General features: G+C 56.5%; 3 protein-coding genes across 7 annotated transcripts in view; 1 reads left to right on the forward strand and 2 right to left on the reverse strand.

The window, feature by feature from the left end:
• Positions 1–459: 459 nt before the first annotated feature.
• Positions 460–7,745, reverse strand: LOC138688165 (uncharacterized). The gene is made up of 16 exons (XM_069799056.1): positions 7,217–7,745; positions 6,703–6,810; positions 6,546–6,618; positions 6,243–6,399; positions 6,098–6,143; positions 5,114–5,172; positions 4,972–5,007; positions 3,869–3,921; positions 3,460–3,592; positions 3,165–3,361; positions 2,898–2,943; positions 2,732–2,797; positions 2,156–2,215; positions 1,911–1,993; positions 1,646–1,740; positions 460–807 (listed from the first exon to the last, which is right to left on the reverse strand). Exons 1-16 carry the CDS (start codon positions 7,251–7,253, stop codon positions 773–775), a joined length of 1,284 nt encoding a protein of 427 aa, XP_069655157.1. The 5' UTR covers positions 7,254–7,745; the 3' UTR covers positions 460–772.
• GALK1 (galactokinase 1) lies at positions 7,730–13,112 on the forward strand. The gene is made up of 8 exons (XM_069799055.1): positions 7,730–8,101; positions 8,902–9,091; positions 9,427–9,546; positions 10,072–10,207; positions 10,622–10,803; positions 11,051–11,201; positions 11,648–11,810; positions 12,918–13,112. The coding sequence occupies exons 1-8, from the start codon at positions 7,745–7,747 to the stop codon at positions 12,987–12,989; spliced, it is 1,371 nt and encodes a 456-aa protein (XP_069655156.1). The 5' UTR covers positions 7,730–7,744; the 3' UTR covers positions 12,990–13,112.
• Positions 13,113–13,362: 250 nt separating this feature from the next.
• ITGB4 (integrin subunit beta 4) overlaps positions 13,363–16,439 on the reverse strand; it is a 29,671-nt gene continuing 26,594 nt past the window's right edge. For all 5 annotated transcript variants that reach the window (XM_069799052.1, XM_069799051.1, XM_069799054.1 and 2 more), the window contains one exon: positions 13,363–15,862. In XM_069799052.1, the coding sequence (XP_069655153.1) occupies positions 15,720–15,862 (143 nt within the window). In that variant the 3' untranslated portion in view covers positions 13,363–15,719. The remainder of the gene's footprint in view (positions 15,863–16,439) is intronic.

Here is a 16,439-nt window from a genome sequence, read left to right on the forward strand (position 1 = left end):
GCTGCAGCCCCCGAGTTTCTGTGGGATCTGGTTGTGTGACTAAGTCCCAGTTAATAACAGCAGCCAGCACTAGCAGTGCAGGATGGTATGTGAGTGGAAAAGCTAATTATACAACCTGAGAGCATATGGGCTGCTAAGCAAACTGGAATGGGCGCTCAATAAGATTCTCATTTCCCATCTAAGCTTTTTTGATGAAACAGGATTATACACTCCGACCTTCACTTCAGAACAGCTCTTTGGGCTCTGCTGAGACAGGTCTGGTTTTCTCAGCAGTGCCTCTGGGAACAGCCCTACCTTGTTAGGTTATGGTAGAGGAAAGCTGCTCAGGCTGCATCTGAAACACAGGTAATTAACATTTAAATTGAATTGCGAGGCCGGCTCTCCTCAGCTCTTAAAGAACGGGCTGCACTAGTAAGGCTAGAGTTGGCACAGAAAAGTAGCACAGGGAAGTAGTTTAGCCAGCTCATCTTGATTTATTTCAATGAAATTAAAAGTACCATGGCAGAAGTGGCATTTCAGGAGGAAGAACAGCAATGGTTTATACCAGAGAGCAGGCGGTAAGTCAACACTGGCCGTCCACGCAATTGTTTGCAGACCGGACGTGTTTACAGCACTTCCTTCCACAGCGGCTGCCTGAAAGCAGTTTGAAAAGGATCCCGACTCCTGCTCCCTGGAGCCAGGGCCTGCCTTGCTCGGAGTGCTGCCGGGCAGCCGTGTCGCAGGCGAAGGCTGGACCACTGGAGCTCAGGGCTGGAGCCAGGGCTCTCCCTTATCAGACAAACCACTCCGTGTGCTTAAATCCTGCAGCTGGAGGAACACGCGCTCCTTACCATGTGTTCTTACACAACTTCCTCAACGCCCTTTCCTACACTGCTCTGAGTGTGCTTGGAACAAACGTAGCCCCCCTGTTAATACCATTATCATATCTGCCACAGAGCTGCTAAAAACATGTTCTAAAATAATCCAAGATTAGGTTTGAAACAAGCATTTTCCTCACTGCTAAACCTGTAGGGAAAAAGATTTCCTTGCATCTACATTGTAAACTTAATTGCTTTAAAGGCCTGGATCAAAGTTAAGCACTGTCTCAAACTTCAGTTGATGCTAAGTGATCTCGGGTAGATCACCTGGGCAGGTCTGTCCTGGGGGTACAGCCTGCCAAGGGGACAGCTGGCAGGGATGTCCCCACAAGAAAGCTGAGGCCTGGGAGCCATGCAATTTGGGAAGCATCACACAGCTTGCATTTAGGCAGGTTAAAAATAAGAATTCCATGTGACGGGGATTTACGAATGCTTGCTTTGGTGCTAAACTGCAGTAGCAGGCTGGGCTCCTGCAGGAAAAGTATGTTTCAAAATAACATCCCTCGAAAACAATGTTTCCTCCAAGTTCTTAGTGGAAACAATGAACCATCTGGGTATGCCTAGAAGCTGTTTCTTAAAATAAAATCATTGTCTAGCACTTAAAAAAAAAAAAACCAACACACAACACAAAAAACAAACCCACCAGAAAACTGTATCAAAGTATCTATTCATCCTAGTAACCTCAATAAAAAGAAATTAAGCTAGATCTTGCATGTGGTGGACCAGCAACTCTTGGTATTCCACAATCTCACTGTGATGATATCTGAAGACATAAACCGTTCTCTTACCGATTCTTCCGATGATTTCCTCACATTCTTGCTCAGAACTCGATGCAAACACCAGACAGTCGAATGTGCTCCTGTCAGGGCTCTCCGGGGAAGCGCTAAAAATGGAAACACGTACATTAGCCAGCAGAGAGAGCAGCTCTGAAAGCCCAGCCCTGGCTTGTAACCACACCAGAGACCCCGCGGCTGGTCTGGATGTCGCTTGTTTATTTTCTAAGACCCGCATCCCTCTATATCCCCCCTCCCAGGGCCCACGGGCAGCACTTACGCCACGCAGAAGGCAAATAAATTGCTGCTGTCCACGTAGCGTCCCACGCAGGAGATGGTGGGGTAGGGGTAGCGGCACAGGACCTGCGCAGGGGACAGGAGGGAGATGGTGTTGGGGGCTGCAGTCAGTCCCCATCATCCCCGTTCCTGGTTTAAACTGGCCCCATAACCTCTCCATCCGGGCTCCCTGCACTGCAAGATCGGCAGCCTCGGGAGTCACCCTGACCTTGGGTGTTGCTCACTTACCTTGGAAGAAGTCTTCTCCTGTACGAGGACTTCTGCTTCCTTCACATCAAATAAAACCTCCTGAAAGGGGGACGGAGAGGAGAGAAACCCCAATCGTCACAGTGTCTGAGCTCTATTTTTAATAAGACACTTACGAGAGAGATTATTCAAAAGCAGAGGGTGACAAAGCAGTCAAGCATAGCTTTTTCAAGGAGTTTTCTCTGTGCTGCCCTTTTTTTTCACCACCCAGTGCTCTCACACTTGAATCTTTTCACAAAGAACTCCCCAAAGGCTCAAGCAACAGTGACCTGAGCCCTAAAGCACCCTGCAACCAGGCTTAGCCTCCCCACAGTTTTCCAAGTGCTTTTCCTGCACGTGGTTGTATTTTTTTTTTTCCTTAATGCACTTTCCTATCCTGGCTGCAGAGATGCTTCTAACGAGAAAAAAAAAACCTCACAGCGATGGGGGATGTCAAATACTCAGCCAGGTCAAATGAACGTGAAGCCATCAGGAAAAAATATCCCTGGGCAGAGACTGTATTTCTCTGCAGTTTTCTCACCAAGCCCTTCCTGGGATGCCCTCAGCCCCGTTGCTCACCCGTGCTGCCAAGCGCCTCTCCAGCACGGCGGGGATGGCCCGGTCCAGCACCTCTTTGCCACCGTACTGAAATGGAGCGGGAAGGAGGGAATAACCCACTGGCACGTGAAAAGAAACCCAGGAGAGGCAATTTAGCCCTAGGCACATCTCTGGCCCCTTGCCTCACCTCCCCAATGCCGGTCCGGCCCAGGTACCGCAGGTTGTAGAGCAGCCTGGGGAGAAAAGGGCTTGGGGGCATCAGAGCAAGGACCCTGAGCATCCTCCTGCTGCTTTTTGCAGGGGAAGATGCTCACAGCCCCTCATCACCCCCAGGCCACAGGGACAGCTTTGGCCCCATGGCCTTGAGCAGAGACTGGGGATATTGTGGATAAGGGGCTGTCCCGATGCCAGGACCCCCAGTCCAGCCTGGGGGTCCTGGGCTTGCCGGACCTACCTGCCCCCCTGCAGCCTCTGTGGCTCCCCCTCACCCCTGCGCCGGGGGCTGCGCTGGAGCTGGAAGCGGGGCTCCTTCTCCTTCAGGACCTTCAGGTAGGGCAGCAGCGGCTCATAGACCCCCCCATCGTGCCACTGCCACCGCAGCAGGCGGAAGCTGAGCGGTTGTCCCTTCAGCTTCTGCAGCATGGCCCCAGCCTGGAGGGAGGGTGGGGGAAGCAGAAGGGAGGATGGGGGACGGACAGACAGGAGAGGGTGCGATGGGGGGGACACGCCAGCCCTCTGTGCTCACCCACCTGCCCGCTGTAGGCGTTTCTCAGCGAGCAACCGTTGATCTCGTCGAGGATGTCGCCGGCCAGCACCACCTCGTCCACCTCCACCTGGCTCTCGGGGAGCACCTCGGTGACAAAGACTCGGCCGTCCACGTATCTGGGGGTGCGGCCGAGCTCTGGCTCAGCCCTGGGGACCCAGCCCATCTCCCCCAGCCCTTTCGTACCATCAGCGATGTTTCACCGATACATGGGGGCAGGGAAAAGCCACCCCACAAACAGCAGATACTGGCGAGGCTGAGCCAATGGGGAGAAAAGCACCCGAGACAGCCCTGATGCTCTCAACAGAGTATGTATCTCCCCTTTTTGGGGAGCTTTGAGTGTCTTGGTGTCCAAATCCTGCTGCAGAGCAGAAAGGAGGATCAAGGGCTCCTACCTGAGCACCATCCCCAGCGCTCGGCATGGGACCATCTCGTAAGTGACACACACCTAGAAGAGAGTGGCCGGTGACAGTGGCCCTGGCAATGGCCACAGGACACCCAAGGAGCATGATGAGGATGAGGGGGAGGATGGGGACCCCTCGCCCTGGATCATTTCTGGTACTGGTGCCAAACCAGGGCTTCGGGAGCCCAGGGAGGGAGAGACCGGTCCCCAGTGCCCCAGGCTGGGCTGGGACCATCAGTGGCTGCTTGACCCTGTCCCCTCGTGGGATTTGGCTGTGCCCAGACCCTGAAGGGACAAACCTGCTAGATGGATGGGATGGCAAAGCAGCAGGTGAACCCTTAACTCAGCAATGAGCCTTCCTCCCTCATCCCACGTGTCCCCACGCAGCCGGGTGAGCGCTGCCGCCCCTCCCCAAAGCCGCTGCTGTTTGCGGCAGCATTTACTGTCACATCATATTAGCAAGGGACCCGAAACACGGCCAGTTCGGCTGGGAGCACTTGCTCTTAGAAATGCCCAAAAGCCAGCAGGATCCCAGCCTCAGCAGCAGCACCGTGGCTTGGTGCATGCTGTAACCAGCCCCAAAGCCACCTTGAGCTTTTTGGGGGATTCTTTTGGGTTAAAAAGGCAGTGGAGGGATGCTCTTCACTTTTAAAAGGCATCAAGGTGTCCCCGGCATTCTCAATAAATGCACCGATATGTCCCTGAGCAAAACCAAGAGCAAAAACCAACTGACACATAGTCTGTGTCAGCCCAGGGAAATGGGGATTTTTTGGCAAGAAATCAGGGAAGGGAGCATGGGAAAACTTCATTTATATCAGCAATTTAGGCCTGGGTACTACTCAAGCTTGGTTTTACTCCCAGGAATGCTGGGATCTGCTACCAGTGGCAGCGCAGGCACCCAGCAGGATCCAACCTTGGTGGCAGAGGGAGCTCTGCTCATGCTGGTGAACCTGAGCCAATTAAGCCCTGGCTGCAGCCAGGCAGAGAGTTGTGTGGCAATCCCTCCCCACCAAATCATTCCTTATCTTCCTCATTTGACTTTTCAGCAAGGGCCACGCGGCAGAAGGACGGCTCCGCGGAGAGACAAGCTCTTACCGGCAGCAGCCAGCTTTCGTCCAAGAAGCTGCAATTCTGCAAACAAAGGAGCTTCAGCACCATCAGTCCCGGCGAGGAAGGGGCTGGGGCCCCGCACCAGCAGCCGTGTGCCAGCCACCACCCCGCCGATTTGTCACCGTACCTGCAGGTCCAGGGAGAAATCCATCTCTGTCACCACCAGCAGCAGCGAGAGGAAAGGCTCTGCAGAGGGATGGGGATGGAGAGGCAGCATCACCACCGGGTTCCCGGCAGCCACAACCTTGCGGGGACATGGCAGAGGTCTGAATAAAGCCATTTTCGGCGTAACTAATGAGCTCTGGGGAGAGAGGCCCTGAAAGCATCCCAGCACCGTGGCACCCAGGCTGCTGCTGGAGGATCATCCCGGGCTCCTGCTGCTGGCATGGGGAGAGAAGCACTGCGGCTTGATGCCTGATTTCCCCAAATTCAGACCAAGGCTTGCAGCAAATGCTGCTGACGAGCAACTTTCTCTCCATTCCTCCCCTTAAATGCAAAGCGAAGCTGCCCAGGCTCTCCTGCACGAGCCTTACAATTACACTGATGGAGAGCTGCAATCTGCTCACGCACCAGCAGCGCGGGTGATTTATAAGCCATGTAGGTACAGGTTTAACACGGAGTTATTTATCATAATCAAAAGATTAAAGGCTTTCACCCTGGCCTGCCCCCCTCCAAGCAGCATGGCTGCAGATGGAGTGGTGCAGCTTGTCAAAGCAATGCAGCCATTTACCGCACCGAACCCCCTGTGTGACCCCTCACACAGGACCGCAGCCTGAGCCCAGCTGCCAAGGGCTCCCCTCGAAACTGAGCTGCTGGGTGTGCTTAAACCAGCATCCTTGGTACAAAGAAATAACACAGAAGACTCTTCAGAAGCAGTTGTCCTATCCCGTGACGCTAAAACCAATCTTAGATGGATTCAAACCATGTTTAAATATTTACACCTCTTTTTCCATCACCGCAGCAGCATATTTAGATTTTACCACTAAGTTTGGCTTAGAAAAATCATGGAGGACTATTTTCCTCCCCCTCCACAGCAGTGCGGTGCCATAACACCTGTGACAGCCGCCCCTGGGGTGGGTTACATCCCGCTTTGGAGGAGCCACCGTCCTACCCAGGAGGTCTTCGTTGCCAAGGATGGAGCTCACCGGATCATAAAACTGAAACAGAGAAACGCCACCATTAATTACGCTGCTGTTTTGCTCCCCATCGCCCGTGGGTAGCAGCTCCCCCCGCAACTTCCCCACCACGTGCTGCACCTCCAGGAGCCGGGGGGTCTGCGCCAGCTGCTGCACAGCCGCTGCCAGCACCTTTCCCTGCAGAGCCAGGCGCAGAAAGTACCGCCCGCGGCCCTGCGCCGTCCGTGCCTTCTCGCAGCTGCCCGCTTTCTGGATGCTGATGGAGAGAGGGCTCGGCCTGTTTGGGGAGAGGGGAAGCAGCTCGGGGCTGAAACTTTGGCGGCGCGTGGGAGCACCCTCCCTGCACCCTTTGGGATGAGCACGTCATGACGGATGCTGCCACGGTTCAGATTTTCATCCTCAGCCCGGCTCGGGGCTGCTCACCTGCCACTGTCCCCCGTGGGAAGCTGCTCCAGCCAGTGCCAGTAATCCCGTCTCCTGAAGCCCCAGGCTGGCTCTGTGGGAGAAAGGGAGACCGAAGCCCCTCGCCATGGGCACCAGGACGCTGCCACCCCCAGCCCGGGCACGAAGGACCACTCACGTCGGAGCCCCTTGCGCAGGATGCACTCCAGCAGCTGGCAGAGGGAAGCGAGGTGCGGCGAGGTGTCTGTGCAGGGCCCCCCGTCCTCCCGCAGCCGCAGCACCCCACCTGCGGTGAGGGGAGCATCAGCACCCATGGGTGCCCCAGCTGGGGGTGGGTGTAGGGGGGGGACACCTACGGGAACAGCTCTGCGTACTGCCCCAGGGAGGGTCGCTGGTGCTGCAGGAGGTGCCCGACACCCCGGCAGGATGTGACCCACCCAGGCTGCCCGCGGCCACACCGGACAGAAACTCAGGTAACCTTCCTCAAAACCGAGGTCAGGTGCGGTACCGAGGGGGGAAACACCCGCTCAGGCGGCAGGGCTGGCCCTGCCACGGCAGCCCCCGGCCCGGGGAGACCCCACCCGGCCCGGCCCACGCCGTCAGTCCGGCCAAACCGGTGCAGCAAGGGGCCGGGCCCCCGGGCGAGGGCTACCGGGGGAAGCAGGTACCGGCCCTGGGGGGGCCACGCTCACCTTTAAAGGCGCTCAGCAGCGGCTCCTTCCTGGCCATGGGCTCGTCCCCCCGCTCTGGGGGGGGGGGGGTGTCCCGCGGCGACTGCGGCCGGGCGGGAACTGGGAACCGGGAACTGGGAACCGGGAAAGGGCCGGGCCCCGCCCCGGGAGCGGAGCAGCCCGGCCCCGCGGGGGGGTGAAACCTACCGGCTCACACTCACCCGCCTCTGCCGCTGCGTGCGGCATCGCACGACGGACATCGCTATGCGGGCACATACGCACACACACACGCATATATATATTCACACACATACACACAGCACATCGGTATATATATACATCTACGTATGTACCTGTACATTACGCATCTCTAACAGAGACACCGGTGCGTATATATATATACATATGTATCTGTGCTTATATGAGGAGAACGCAGGCATTGGGATAGGGATATAGATATATGCATTAAAAAGTCCCAGGTACCGGCACCGCCATAGGTAGGTACACACCGGGGTGCGTATAGGTGTGACGCTCGTCCTGCCTATAGGGATGTACACGCACCGACAGCGGTTCCGAGGCCGCAGCCAGGGACGCGCACGGGCTGCGGGGACCGGGAAGGGCTCGTCCCCCCCGCCCAGCTCCTCCGGGGCCCCTCGGGGACGCGAGTTCGAGCCCGGCCGCCGGCGGAGCCGGGGCGGGACCGGGGGCGGTCCGGGGCGGAGCGGAGCGGCCATGGCGGAGGCGGTGGCGGAGCCCGGGTCGGTCCCGCTGCTGGCGGCCGCCCGCCGGGCGCACCGAGCGGCTTTCGGGGGGGCGGCGGCGGCGGCGGTGGCGGCGTGGGCCCCCGGCCGGGTCAACCTGATCGGCGAGCACACCGACTACAACGGCGGCTTCGTGCTGCCCATGGTAAGGGCCGTGCTCCGCCGCCCCGGCCCCGTGATCCCTCGGTGTCACCCTTCCGGGTCCCCCCCTGCAGCCTCCGGGGATCCCCGGGGGCCGTCCACCGCCCCCGCCTGCCCCAGGATGTCCCCCCGGGATCCCGCCACCGCGCCCGGGACCACCGGAGCTCGGAGCAGGACCCGGAGCATCGGGGGCAGCACCCCGCAGACCGGCTCCTAACTCACTGCAGGGGGGATGCGATTCCCCCGACCGCCTCTTCGAGGGGCTGAAGCCTCTTTTCTGCAACCCCGTCAAACAATTTTCCGTTCCCGGAGAGCGATGTTTTGGTGGCAGAGATGGTTCGAAGCAGCTGGGGCTTCCTGCCCTCCTTCGGCTCGGGGGGGAAGCCCCCGCTCAGTCCTAAATCAAACCTACAGCTAATTATTTTGAGGCCGAGGAGCGTGGGAGCAGGTCAGCTGAAGTTCCCTGCAGGCAAGAAAACTTGGCGAAGCCTCTCACGTCCTTGTTGTGGGTTTCCACTCCCCCGGAGCCCAGCAGCCAGCAACCCCGGTGCTGAGCTGGGGTGGTCGGTCACAACATTTCAGTGCTAAGACTGACCCTGTGTGGCATTAAATAGCCAGAAAGTTTAATGCTGTGACGAGCCAGAGTGTGCGGTGGGGGCTGGCACCTTCCCATGGACAAAATTAAGGGTAACGTGTTGGGTGCTGCCAGCTGTGGGTTGAAGAAGCCACAGATGTCCCCTGCCACCAGTGCGGATGCTCCAAGGGATGCCGTGGGGTCTGAGCCCACCTTCCCCACCCCCCCAGGCCCTGCAGCTGGGGACAGTGCTGGTGGGATCCCCCACGCAGGACGGGACCATCTCCATCCTCACCACCTCGGCGGAGGCAGACGAGCCCCACAGGGTGCAGTTCCCGGCTCCCCGCCAAGGCAGTCCTCTCAGCCCGGGGCAGCCTCGCTGGGCCAACTACATCAAGGGCGTCATCCAGCACTACCGGGGTAAGGCCCAGGCTGCCGGGCGGGTTAGAGGTCCCCTCGCATGAGGCCGGTTCTCGGCACCTGGCTTTTGGTGTGGTCCAGGGGCTCTTCCAGTGCCGGTGCAATCCTGCAGCTGCTGCCGGGACCAGGCTCCATCAGAGATGCTTTCAGCTCCGAAGACCCCTGTGTTTGGGGAGGGGGGTACCTGGGTGACACTCTGCCACGGGTCACCCTGCGTTTTAAAGTGGGATATCGGACAGGGGCTCCTCTCCGTCAGTTCCCTGTGAGCTGTGGAGCAGGGCAGCCCCCAGCCCTGCAGGGGCTCATGGCCCCCATCCTCCCTTCTGTTCCCACAGGTGGTCCTGTGCCAGGCTTCAGCGCCGTGATAGCCAGTGACATTCCCCTGGGCGGGGGCCTCTCCAGCTCGGCCGCTCTGGAGGTGGCTACTTACACCTTCCTCCAGCAGCTCTGCCCTGGTAAGGCAGCAGCCAGATCTGGCCCCTGGTGCCTCTGTTCCCGGGTGGGAGCTGGGGATGAGTGGGGTGCCCTTAGCAAGATCCTGCAGCCCTTGGGGAAATGCCACTGTGGAGTGGGTCACAACCCCCCGCTGCTGCCAGAGCTGGCACTGCTGTGGTTGCGGGGCTCCTCCAGCTCACCCAGCCTGATCTGCCCATGCCTCTAAAGCCCACAGACCACCCCTGGGGCTGGCTGGGGGGATGAGAGGATGTTTCCCTGGAAGCATGTTCTCCCCACCCTTATGTCCCCAAAAATGGAGACATCTGAGACACCAGTGTCAAATTATCGCATCCAGCTGGATCCAGGGACCCATGCTGGCACAGATGCTGTGCACTGCTGCAGGAGAAAGCACCTGCAGCTGATGCTTTAGCAAAACCCCATTCCATGGGAAAGCAACCCTTTACCTTCGTGTTTGCTCCCCCTGCTCCAGGGCAAGGGGCGAAGGTCCCAGAGCTGCTAACCTGCATCTCTCTGCTCTGGCACAGATGATGGTGATTTGGTAGCCAAGGCGCTGGCGTGCCAGAAAGCGGAGCACACATTTGCTGGCATGCCCTGTGGGATCATGGACCAGTTCATATCCGTGATGGGCAAGGAAGGCCACGCACTGCTCATTGACTGCAGGTCAGGGCCGAGTGCCGAGCTCACTGCGGTGTGCCCACCTCCTTGGGCAGGTGGGGACGAGCTGGTTCCGTGGCCATGAAATAAATGCAGGAGTGCAGGGAGGGGTTAACGCCTGAACCCAGCCAAAAATCTCATTGTGGGGCTGGGACTCCCTGCATTTTAATTCCTGCGTCTTGATTCCTCCTCCCGCATCTTTTCTGCTACTTGCCTGGGCTGTCTTTCCCGCGAAGTCATTAGGTTCTCTTATGGGACTAATAATTGGGAGGGAGTGAAATGCTCGAGCAAAATCCTAAACCACTTGGACTTTGCCTTAGTGGAGGCACGAGCTGCCTGCCACGTGGCCTCACCCGGATGGCCGAGGGGTGCAGCGGGCAGGGGGACGGGCACATGGCCTGCGCTGAGCTCTCGCTGCAGGTCCCTGGAGACCGTCCTCGTCCCGCTGACCGATGCCAGCTTAGCCGTCCTCATCACCAACTCCAACGTGCGGCACACGCTGACGGGCAGCGAGTATCCCACGCGCCGGCGGCAGTGTGAGGAGGCGGCGGCGGCGCTCGGCAAGGCCAGCCTGCGAGATGCCACCATGGCCGAGCTGGAAGGTGGGGACAGTCCCTCCCTCGGCTCTGGCCGCTCCTCGGGGCAGCAGGACCTTGGTGCCCCATGGTATGGGCTGAGACTGTGGGGCAGCACCTGGGACAGGTGGGTGGGTGCACGCACCGGGATGGGACCGTGCCACAAGTAGAGAAGCTCTGGCACAGGATGGTTGCAGGACGCGGCCGTGCTCATCTCCAGCAGCATCCTGCAGACCCAAGCGGCTTTGCTGCAGGGGCATGCATGTCTCCGCAGCGGCCAGGAGCCGGCTGGGTGAGGAGGTGTACCGGAGAGCCAGGCATGTCATTGGTGAGATAGCACGGACGGCCCAGGCAGCACAAGCGCTGCAGGACAGGGACTATGGGATGTTCGGGAGACTGATGGTGGAAAGTCACAACTCCCTCAGGTGAGGATGTACCAACCCTAGGGCAGGGCAGGCTGTGTCAGGGGCACTGGCGTTGAGTCCTCGTGGGGTTCCCTTGCCTGTGGGTGCAGCACTGGGGGCAGCCAGAACCGTGTCCTGCCTGGTATCTCATGGGTCAGCCTGCCGGGGAGTTTTAGGAAAAGCCCCACAGGCTTCTGCATCAGGGGGTGCTGGGATGAGGCAGCCAGTCACATATGTTGCAGACACATGCTGCTTACAGCAGTGCCCAGCGGGTCCCCGATGCTTGCAGCCTTGCTCATGTATATGTGCACTTGTAGGCAGAGAGCAGGACTGGGATTTGTGGCATCCTGCATTGCTGCAGTTTGCTATGGCAATGGGTGCACCAAGAAGTGTGTTTCAGCTGCTTGTGGTGCAGGGGCTATAGTCAGGGTGCAGGACAGGGCTGATCACGAGTCTCCTCTCTCCAGGGACGACTATGAAGTGAGCTGCCCAGAGCTGGATGAGCTGGTAGAAGCAGCCCTGGAGGTCGATGGGGTTTATGGCAGCAGGATGACCGGGGGTGGCTTCGGAGGCTGCACGGTGACGCTGCTGGAGGCTGGGGCTGCAGAGAGAGCTCAGCACCACATCAAGGTACACAGCAGAAAAGTGCCAGGAGATTGGCTTGAAGATCCCAAGGAAACACTCAGGGGCATGGCCCAGGGATGCCATTGAAGCTGTGCTCCTGAGGCACTTGGGGTTGCTGTAGCCCATCCAGTGTTGCACAGGGACAGCCCCAAGTCTGTTCATGCTACTAAGCTCTTGCAGGCAGTTCAGCACCGTGCTGGTCACAGAGCACTGCCCAAGGACCTTACTGCATTGAGAAAGTGAGTGAAAAAGTGCTGGGTGAGCTTCAGGAAGACTAAATCTATCTAGGAAAAAGTAATCCAAGCCAAGCTTAGGCAATGCTGAGCTTAACGTCAGCAGTCACAGCCCAGGAAAGATCTCAGTGCCATCATCAGTGTTCTTTAAATCAGCAGCTCAGCATACACTGGTAGCTGAAAACACCAGCAAAATGGGGGTGTCAGGAAACGGGGGCTGTGAATGAGGCAGACCTTCATTTTGCTGCTATGTGAGATCATGGTGCACCCTGTAAATAGTGGAGGCGGGGGATAAAGAAGGGGCAGAGTAAGATGTCTGAAATGAGGAGAGACCAAAAGGGCTGTGCCTCTGCCATCTAACAGGAAACTGGGAGAGAGGGAATGTGACCAGGAGTTAGAAAACAGCAAAGGGGATAGATAGGGTGAGTGTGGAACTGACCCTCAAATCCTCCAAAATAAGAACCAGTGACCACTGGATGAGTTAGGACTAAAACAGAGCTGAGGAAGCACTGTGCAGAGCTGGCAGTGAGTTTTCTGCTGTCGCCAGAGGCCATGGAGGTCGGCAGCATCAGCAAGGTCAGAAAGGGGGTGGAAAAAGTCACAGAGAACAGTCCATGAGGGGCTGCTGAAGGGTCAGCTTGGGGATGTGCTGATAGCCTCCCTGCCCTGTGCTGTGGATGGACCAAGGGACCCCAGCAGTGGCCAGGACAGCATGCTGTCCCTGAAAAAGCATCCCATGTGGCTGCTGTTGGAGCAGTGGCTGGGCCAGATGCACGGCTGGGCCTTTCTCCCCCTGGTCCGGCATCCCCCAGCCTGGCCTCTTGCTGCAGCGTAGTACAGCCCCAGAGCACCAGCACTTACTGCTCCTCTTGTCTCCTAGGAGAAATACAGCGGCACAGCCACCTTCTACCTCACCAAACCCTCCGGAGGGGCAAAGGTGCTGCCCTTGTAGAAGAGCCACCACCTCGGCTGGGCTGGGATCGCCTCCCTCCGAGGCAGCTGCTTTCCTCCCTTCGCAAAGGAATCAGTTTGTCTGTCTGCATCATTTGCCTAATAAATGCAAAACGTTTGCACAGTTCTGTGTCTGCATGAGCTGAGCTCTGATGCCAAAGTCACTGGGGACCTTTCCTCAGAGGAGACTGCTTTAACTCCAGTTCGCACTGGTGTAACAAGCCATTACCGGGGACGTGGGGTGCAGCACCCTGCTTGGGTATCTGCTTCTGGCATGTGTCCTTCATCTGCTGCTGCAGATGGAGGGTATTGTGGAGGGGGGATGATTTTTTAAATTTTTTTTTTTTTTTTAAAATAAAAGGGAAGAGGCAGACTGTAGAGAAAACATTTATTGAGTGCAATAGGAAGCCATCTGCTCAAACACTCACTGTCAGAGTGGGCTGCTGGATCCACCTTGGAAAGGCTAAAACACCACCAGCCCTAACTACCAGATGAAAATTAAAAAGTGATGCTGTTCTAGTGCAAGGCATTGGTTAGGTGCGCAGCTGCCTTGTGCAAGGGGATAGCGTGATGCCCTGGAGAGCAGCAGCTGACAGGCTGTGCTCTTCTCTTGGATAACAGGATAGTCTTTGGTTAAAATGCATGGAAGTGGGGCTCCCTTTTTAGGCAGTTTTCAGTGTTTTATCCTGGACCACAAAGCACAGGGAAAGGGTCATGAAGTCCTTGTGCAGGAGGAGACACATCAGCTGGAGAGGAAACTCCAACCACAAAGGTGAGATGGGAACTGGGAGGCAGGCAGGCTGACGCCACTGGTACTTGCTCAGGAAAAAATAAGTGCTTCTTGAAGGCACAGTAAAACCACAGGGCTGGTGAAGTACCTCTTGAACCAAGTTCAAAACTGACCTAGCTCCAGCTGCAGTCCTGGAGATTCCTGTGGACTTTACTCACCTACATGCATCTTTGGCTCAAACATGTACAACCCCTCCCACTCAAATGAACAGCCTGGAGAGGAGATGGAGCTCTCGGTGGTGTTAGTGCTGGAAAGTCGTCTTCTGAGTCCGGAAAAAAAAAAAAGGAAAAGAAAAAAAAAAAAAAGAACAAAAAAGCCAAGGTATAGCATCAGATCAAAGCAGGCAGGCGATGCTGCCAGGGAGACCAGGCAGCTGCTGTTTTGGTTGGAAGCTCTAATCCAGAACAGTGGCAGCTGCTGTTTCGGGGCAGGATCCTTGCTTTCAGCAGGCTCCTTGCCTGCTCCCGTGCAGCTGAAGCACGCCAGGGCAATGCGCTGCTCAGCAAGACACGGAGCCCAATTGTTCTTGTTGGCAGAGGGCAGCAAGATGCCAGGCATCATGCCCAGAGCCAGGAAACGAGGTCCAGCAAGGTCTGAGCTCAGCCCTGCACCCAGCATCATGCCAGGGCAGCTAAAGCTGAGGGCTGAAGAAGGCCCAGAGCCTTGCTCAGGATGATGAGAGAGACCCTGCTGTTCCCAGGTTTGCTTTTCCCTTGTGTTTACTGAGGGATCACAGGTCCCTTTATGGACGTTGTTGGTGGGCAAAAGGGCTTCTGAAAGGTATCCAACACTACCTGCCCAAAAATCTCACACTGTCCACATCAGCCATGTAAGAAATCCCAGGCACCGTTCCTGCCTCCAGGCACCGCTGCCTGGACTATCCCCATCCCTCATCTCCAGGCAGCTCCCAGCCCTTCTGCGCACGTGTGCTGTGGCTGGAGAGCACTCAGCTGAGGGATGCTGTGCAATAAGCAGGTCTGGTCGCTTGCAGCCATCTGCTGAAGTCTCCAGTGCTGGAGAATATAAGGCGCAAGTCAGAGTCCACCAGCTCATCAACAGGCTTTCCACCAGGTTTAGTGGCCTTTGGATCAAGCCCTTAACTAATTTCTTCCAGTTATTCGTTTCTCAGCAGCCAGAGTCCCAGTGTAGCCTCCACATTCAGCATAGATCTCATCCACCTCAATTTTTTTTATAAAATAATAAAATACATTTATATATATTTATATATATATATACTACGAAAACTGTACAATATTGTATGCAAAAATGCATCAGTAGCCATCATGAGTAATGCTATACAAATGAAAGACTATACTTTGCTATCGTGGTACCAAATGTTAGCAGTGAAGGACAGACACAAATAGGTGCAGTAAGAAAGCATAGGTTACCCCAAACCCCTACCTTGCAGCGCTCATAAAAAAAACCCAAACAGAGCAAAATAACCATCTCCAGTGGACAGACAAGTTGCCGGAGAGCCTGGAGCAAAGATGGAAATGGTGACCCTGGGATCCTCTCAAAAGTGAGGACCTGAGAATAAATCATTCTGTTCCATTTATCTGGGGAGGCTGGAGCCATCGAGACACCCGGATTTTGGCAGGTGTATTTGGTTGGATGGGCATTGAAGAATGGCATTGGAGTGAGCGGTGATTGTTCATGGAAGACATCCCTGTGGACTCTGCAGAACTGAGTCTATGCAGAGCAGGACAGGGTGAACAATCCCTGAAGGATGAGCACACACCTGATGACCCAACCGTGCCAGAGCTTTGAGAGCGCTGGGCTCCAAACGAGAGGTCCAGAGCTTGAAATGCCATGGAGGGTCTCTGCCCACAGGAGGAGCTGCCGAGGCACCGTGGCAGTGTCTGGATGAAGCACCCTGGGATCATTCCACAAAGTCCTGCCATCTGAACACAAATGTCCCGCTGGCGGGCAGCCTGCCCTGGTTCAGGCCTCGTAGAACTGCCTCTCCATCTGTTTGGTGAGGGTCCCACTGGACATCACGGTCCGGCTCACAAACTCTTTGGTGACCTGTTTGGTGAGGGTGCTGCTGGCGCTCTCCACTCGCTGGGTTGTCATGAGCATGCCGTCTGCAACGAGAAGCTCAGTGGTCAGGACACCACGCTAAGTACGGGGTCACAGGGAATAGGATCTGCTCTACCTAATGATTCCTGACAGAGGCTTCTCCTTAAATACCACTTTCACTGATGGAAAACCTCTCCACATCAAGTGATTCGGTACTTTGCTATGTCAGTCAATAAGATGGACCTCCTGACAGCTGCCAAACTCTCCATGTTGCAGTATGAACCCATGAGTCCATGAACTCAAGTGGGACAACATGGAACAAATACACTGATGTGATTAAAGATGGTCGTCACACTTTCCTGTTTTTTCCTGCTCTTAAGAGATCTAACCTTGCAGGAAGAGCTACGATTTGGACCCTAGTGATAGTCCTGGGGGACTTTGAAAACTCAACATTCCCTCTGTGACTGGGCAGCACATGGGGAAATGACTGCAACTGCCCCTGGGGCAGAGCACAGACATGGTGTAGGAAAGGGTCTGGTCATCTTCATCAGTCCTGTCTGATGGACCCTTCCTCCTTGCTTTTGACACTTGAGGTAAAAGCACCCTCAGACCTCTGGACAAGCAGAGTTATCCTTTGCTTTC

Source organism: Haliaeetus albicilla, chromosome 12 (genome assembly GCF_947461875.1).
Source record: "Haliaeetus albicilla chromosome 12, bHalAlb1.1, whole genome shotgun sequence".
In the NCBI taxonomy this organism is placed as follows: Eukaryota; Metazoa; Chordata; class Aves; order Accipitriformes; family Accipitridae; genus Haliaeetus; species Haliaeetus albicilla.

Excerpts from the sequence above, each read along its gene's own strand:
- LOC138688165 (XM_069799056.1), bottom strand. The coding sequence starts at position 7,253 with ATGGCCAGGAAGGAGCCGCTGCTGAGCGCCTTTAAAG. Across the intron at positions 5,173-6,097 it reads TGGCAACGAAGACCTCCTGG|AGCCTTTCCTCTCGCTGCTG; the intron begins GTAGGACGGTGG and ends ATCCCTCTGCAG. Across the intron at positions 2,216-2,731 it reads AGAGGCGCTTGGCAGCACGG|GAGGTTTTATTTGATGTGAA; the intron begins GTGAGCAACGGG and ends TCCCCCTTTCAG.
- GALK1 (XM_069799055.1), top strand. The coding sequence starts at position 7,745 with ATGTACACGCACCGACAGCGGTTCCGAGGCCGCAGCCAGGGACGCGCA. Across the intron at positions 8,102-8,901 it reads GCGGCTTCGTGCTGCCCATG|GCCCTGCAGCTGGGGACAGT; the intron begins GTAAGGGCCGTG and ends CCACCCCCCCAG. Across the intron at positions 9,547-10,071 it reads CCTCCAGCAGCTCTGCCCTG|ATGATGGTGATTTGGTAGCC; the intron begins GTAAGGCAGCAG and ends GCTCTGGCACAG.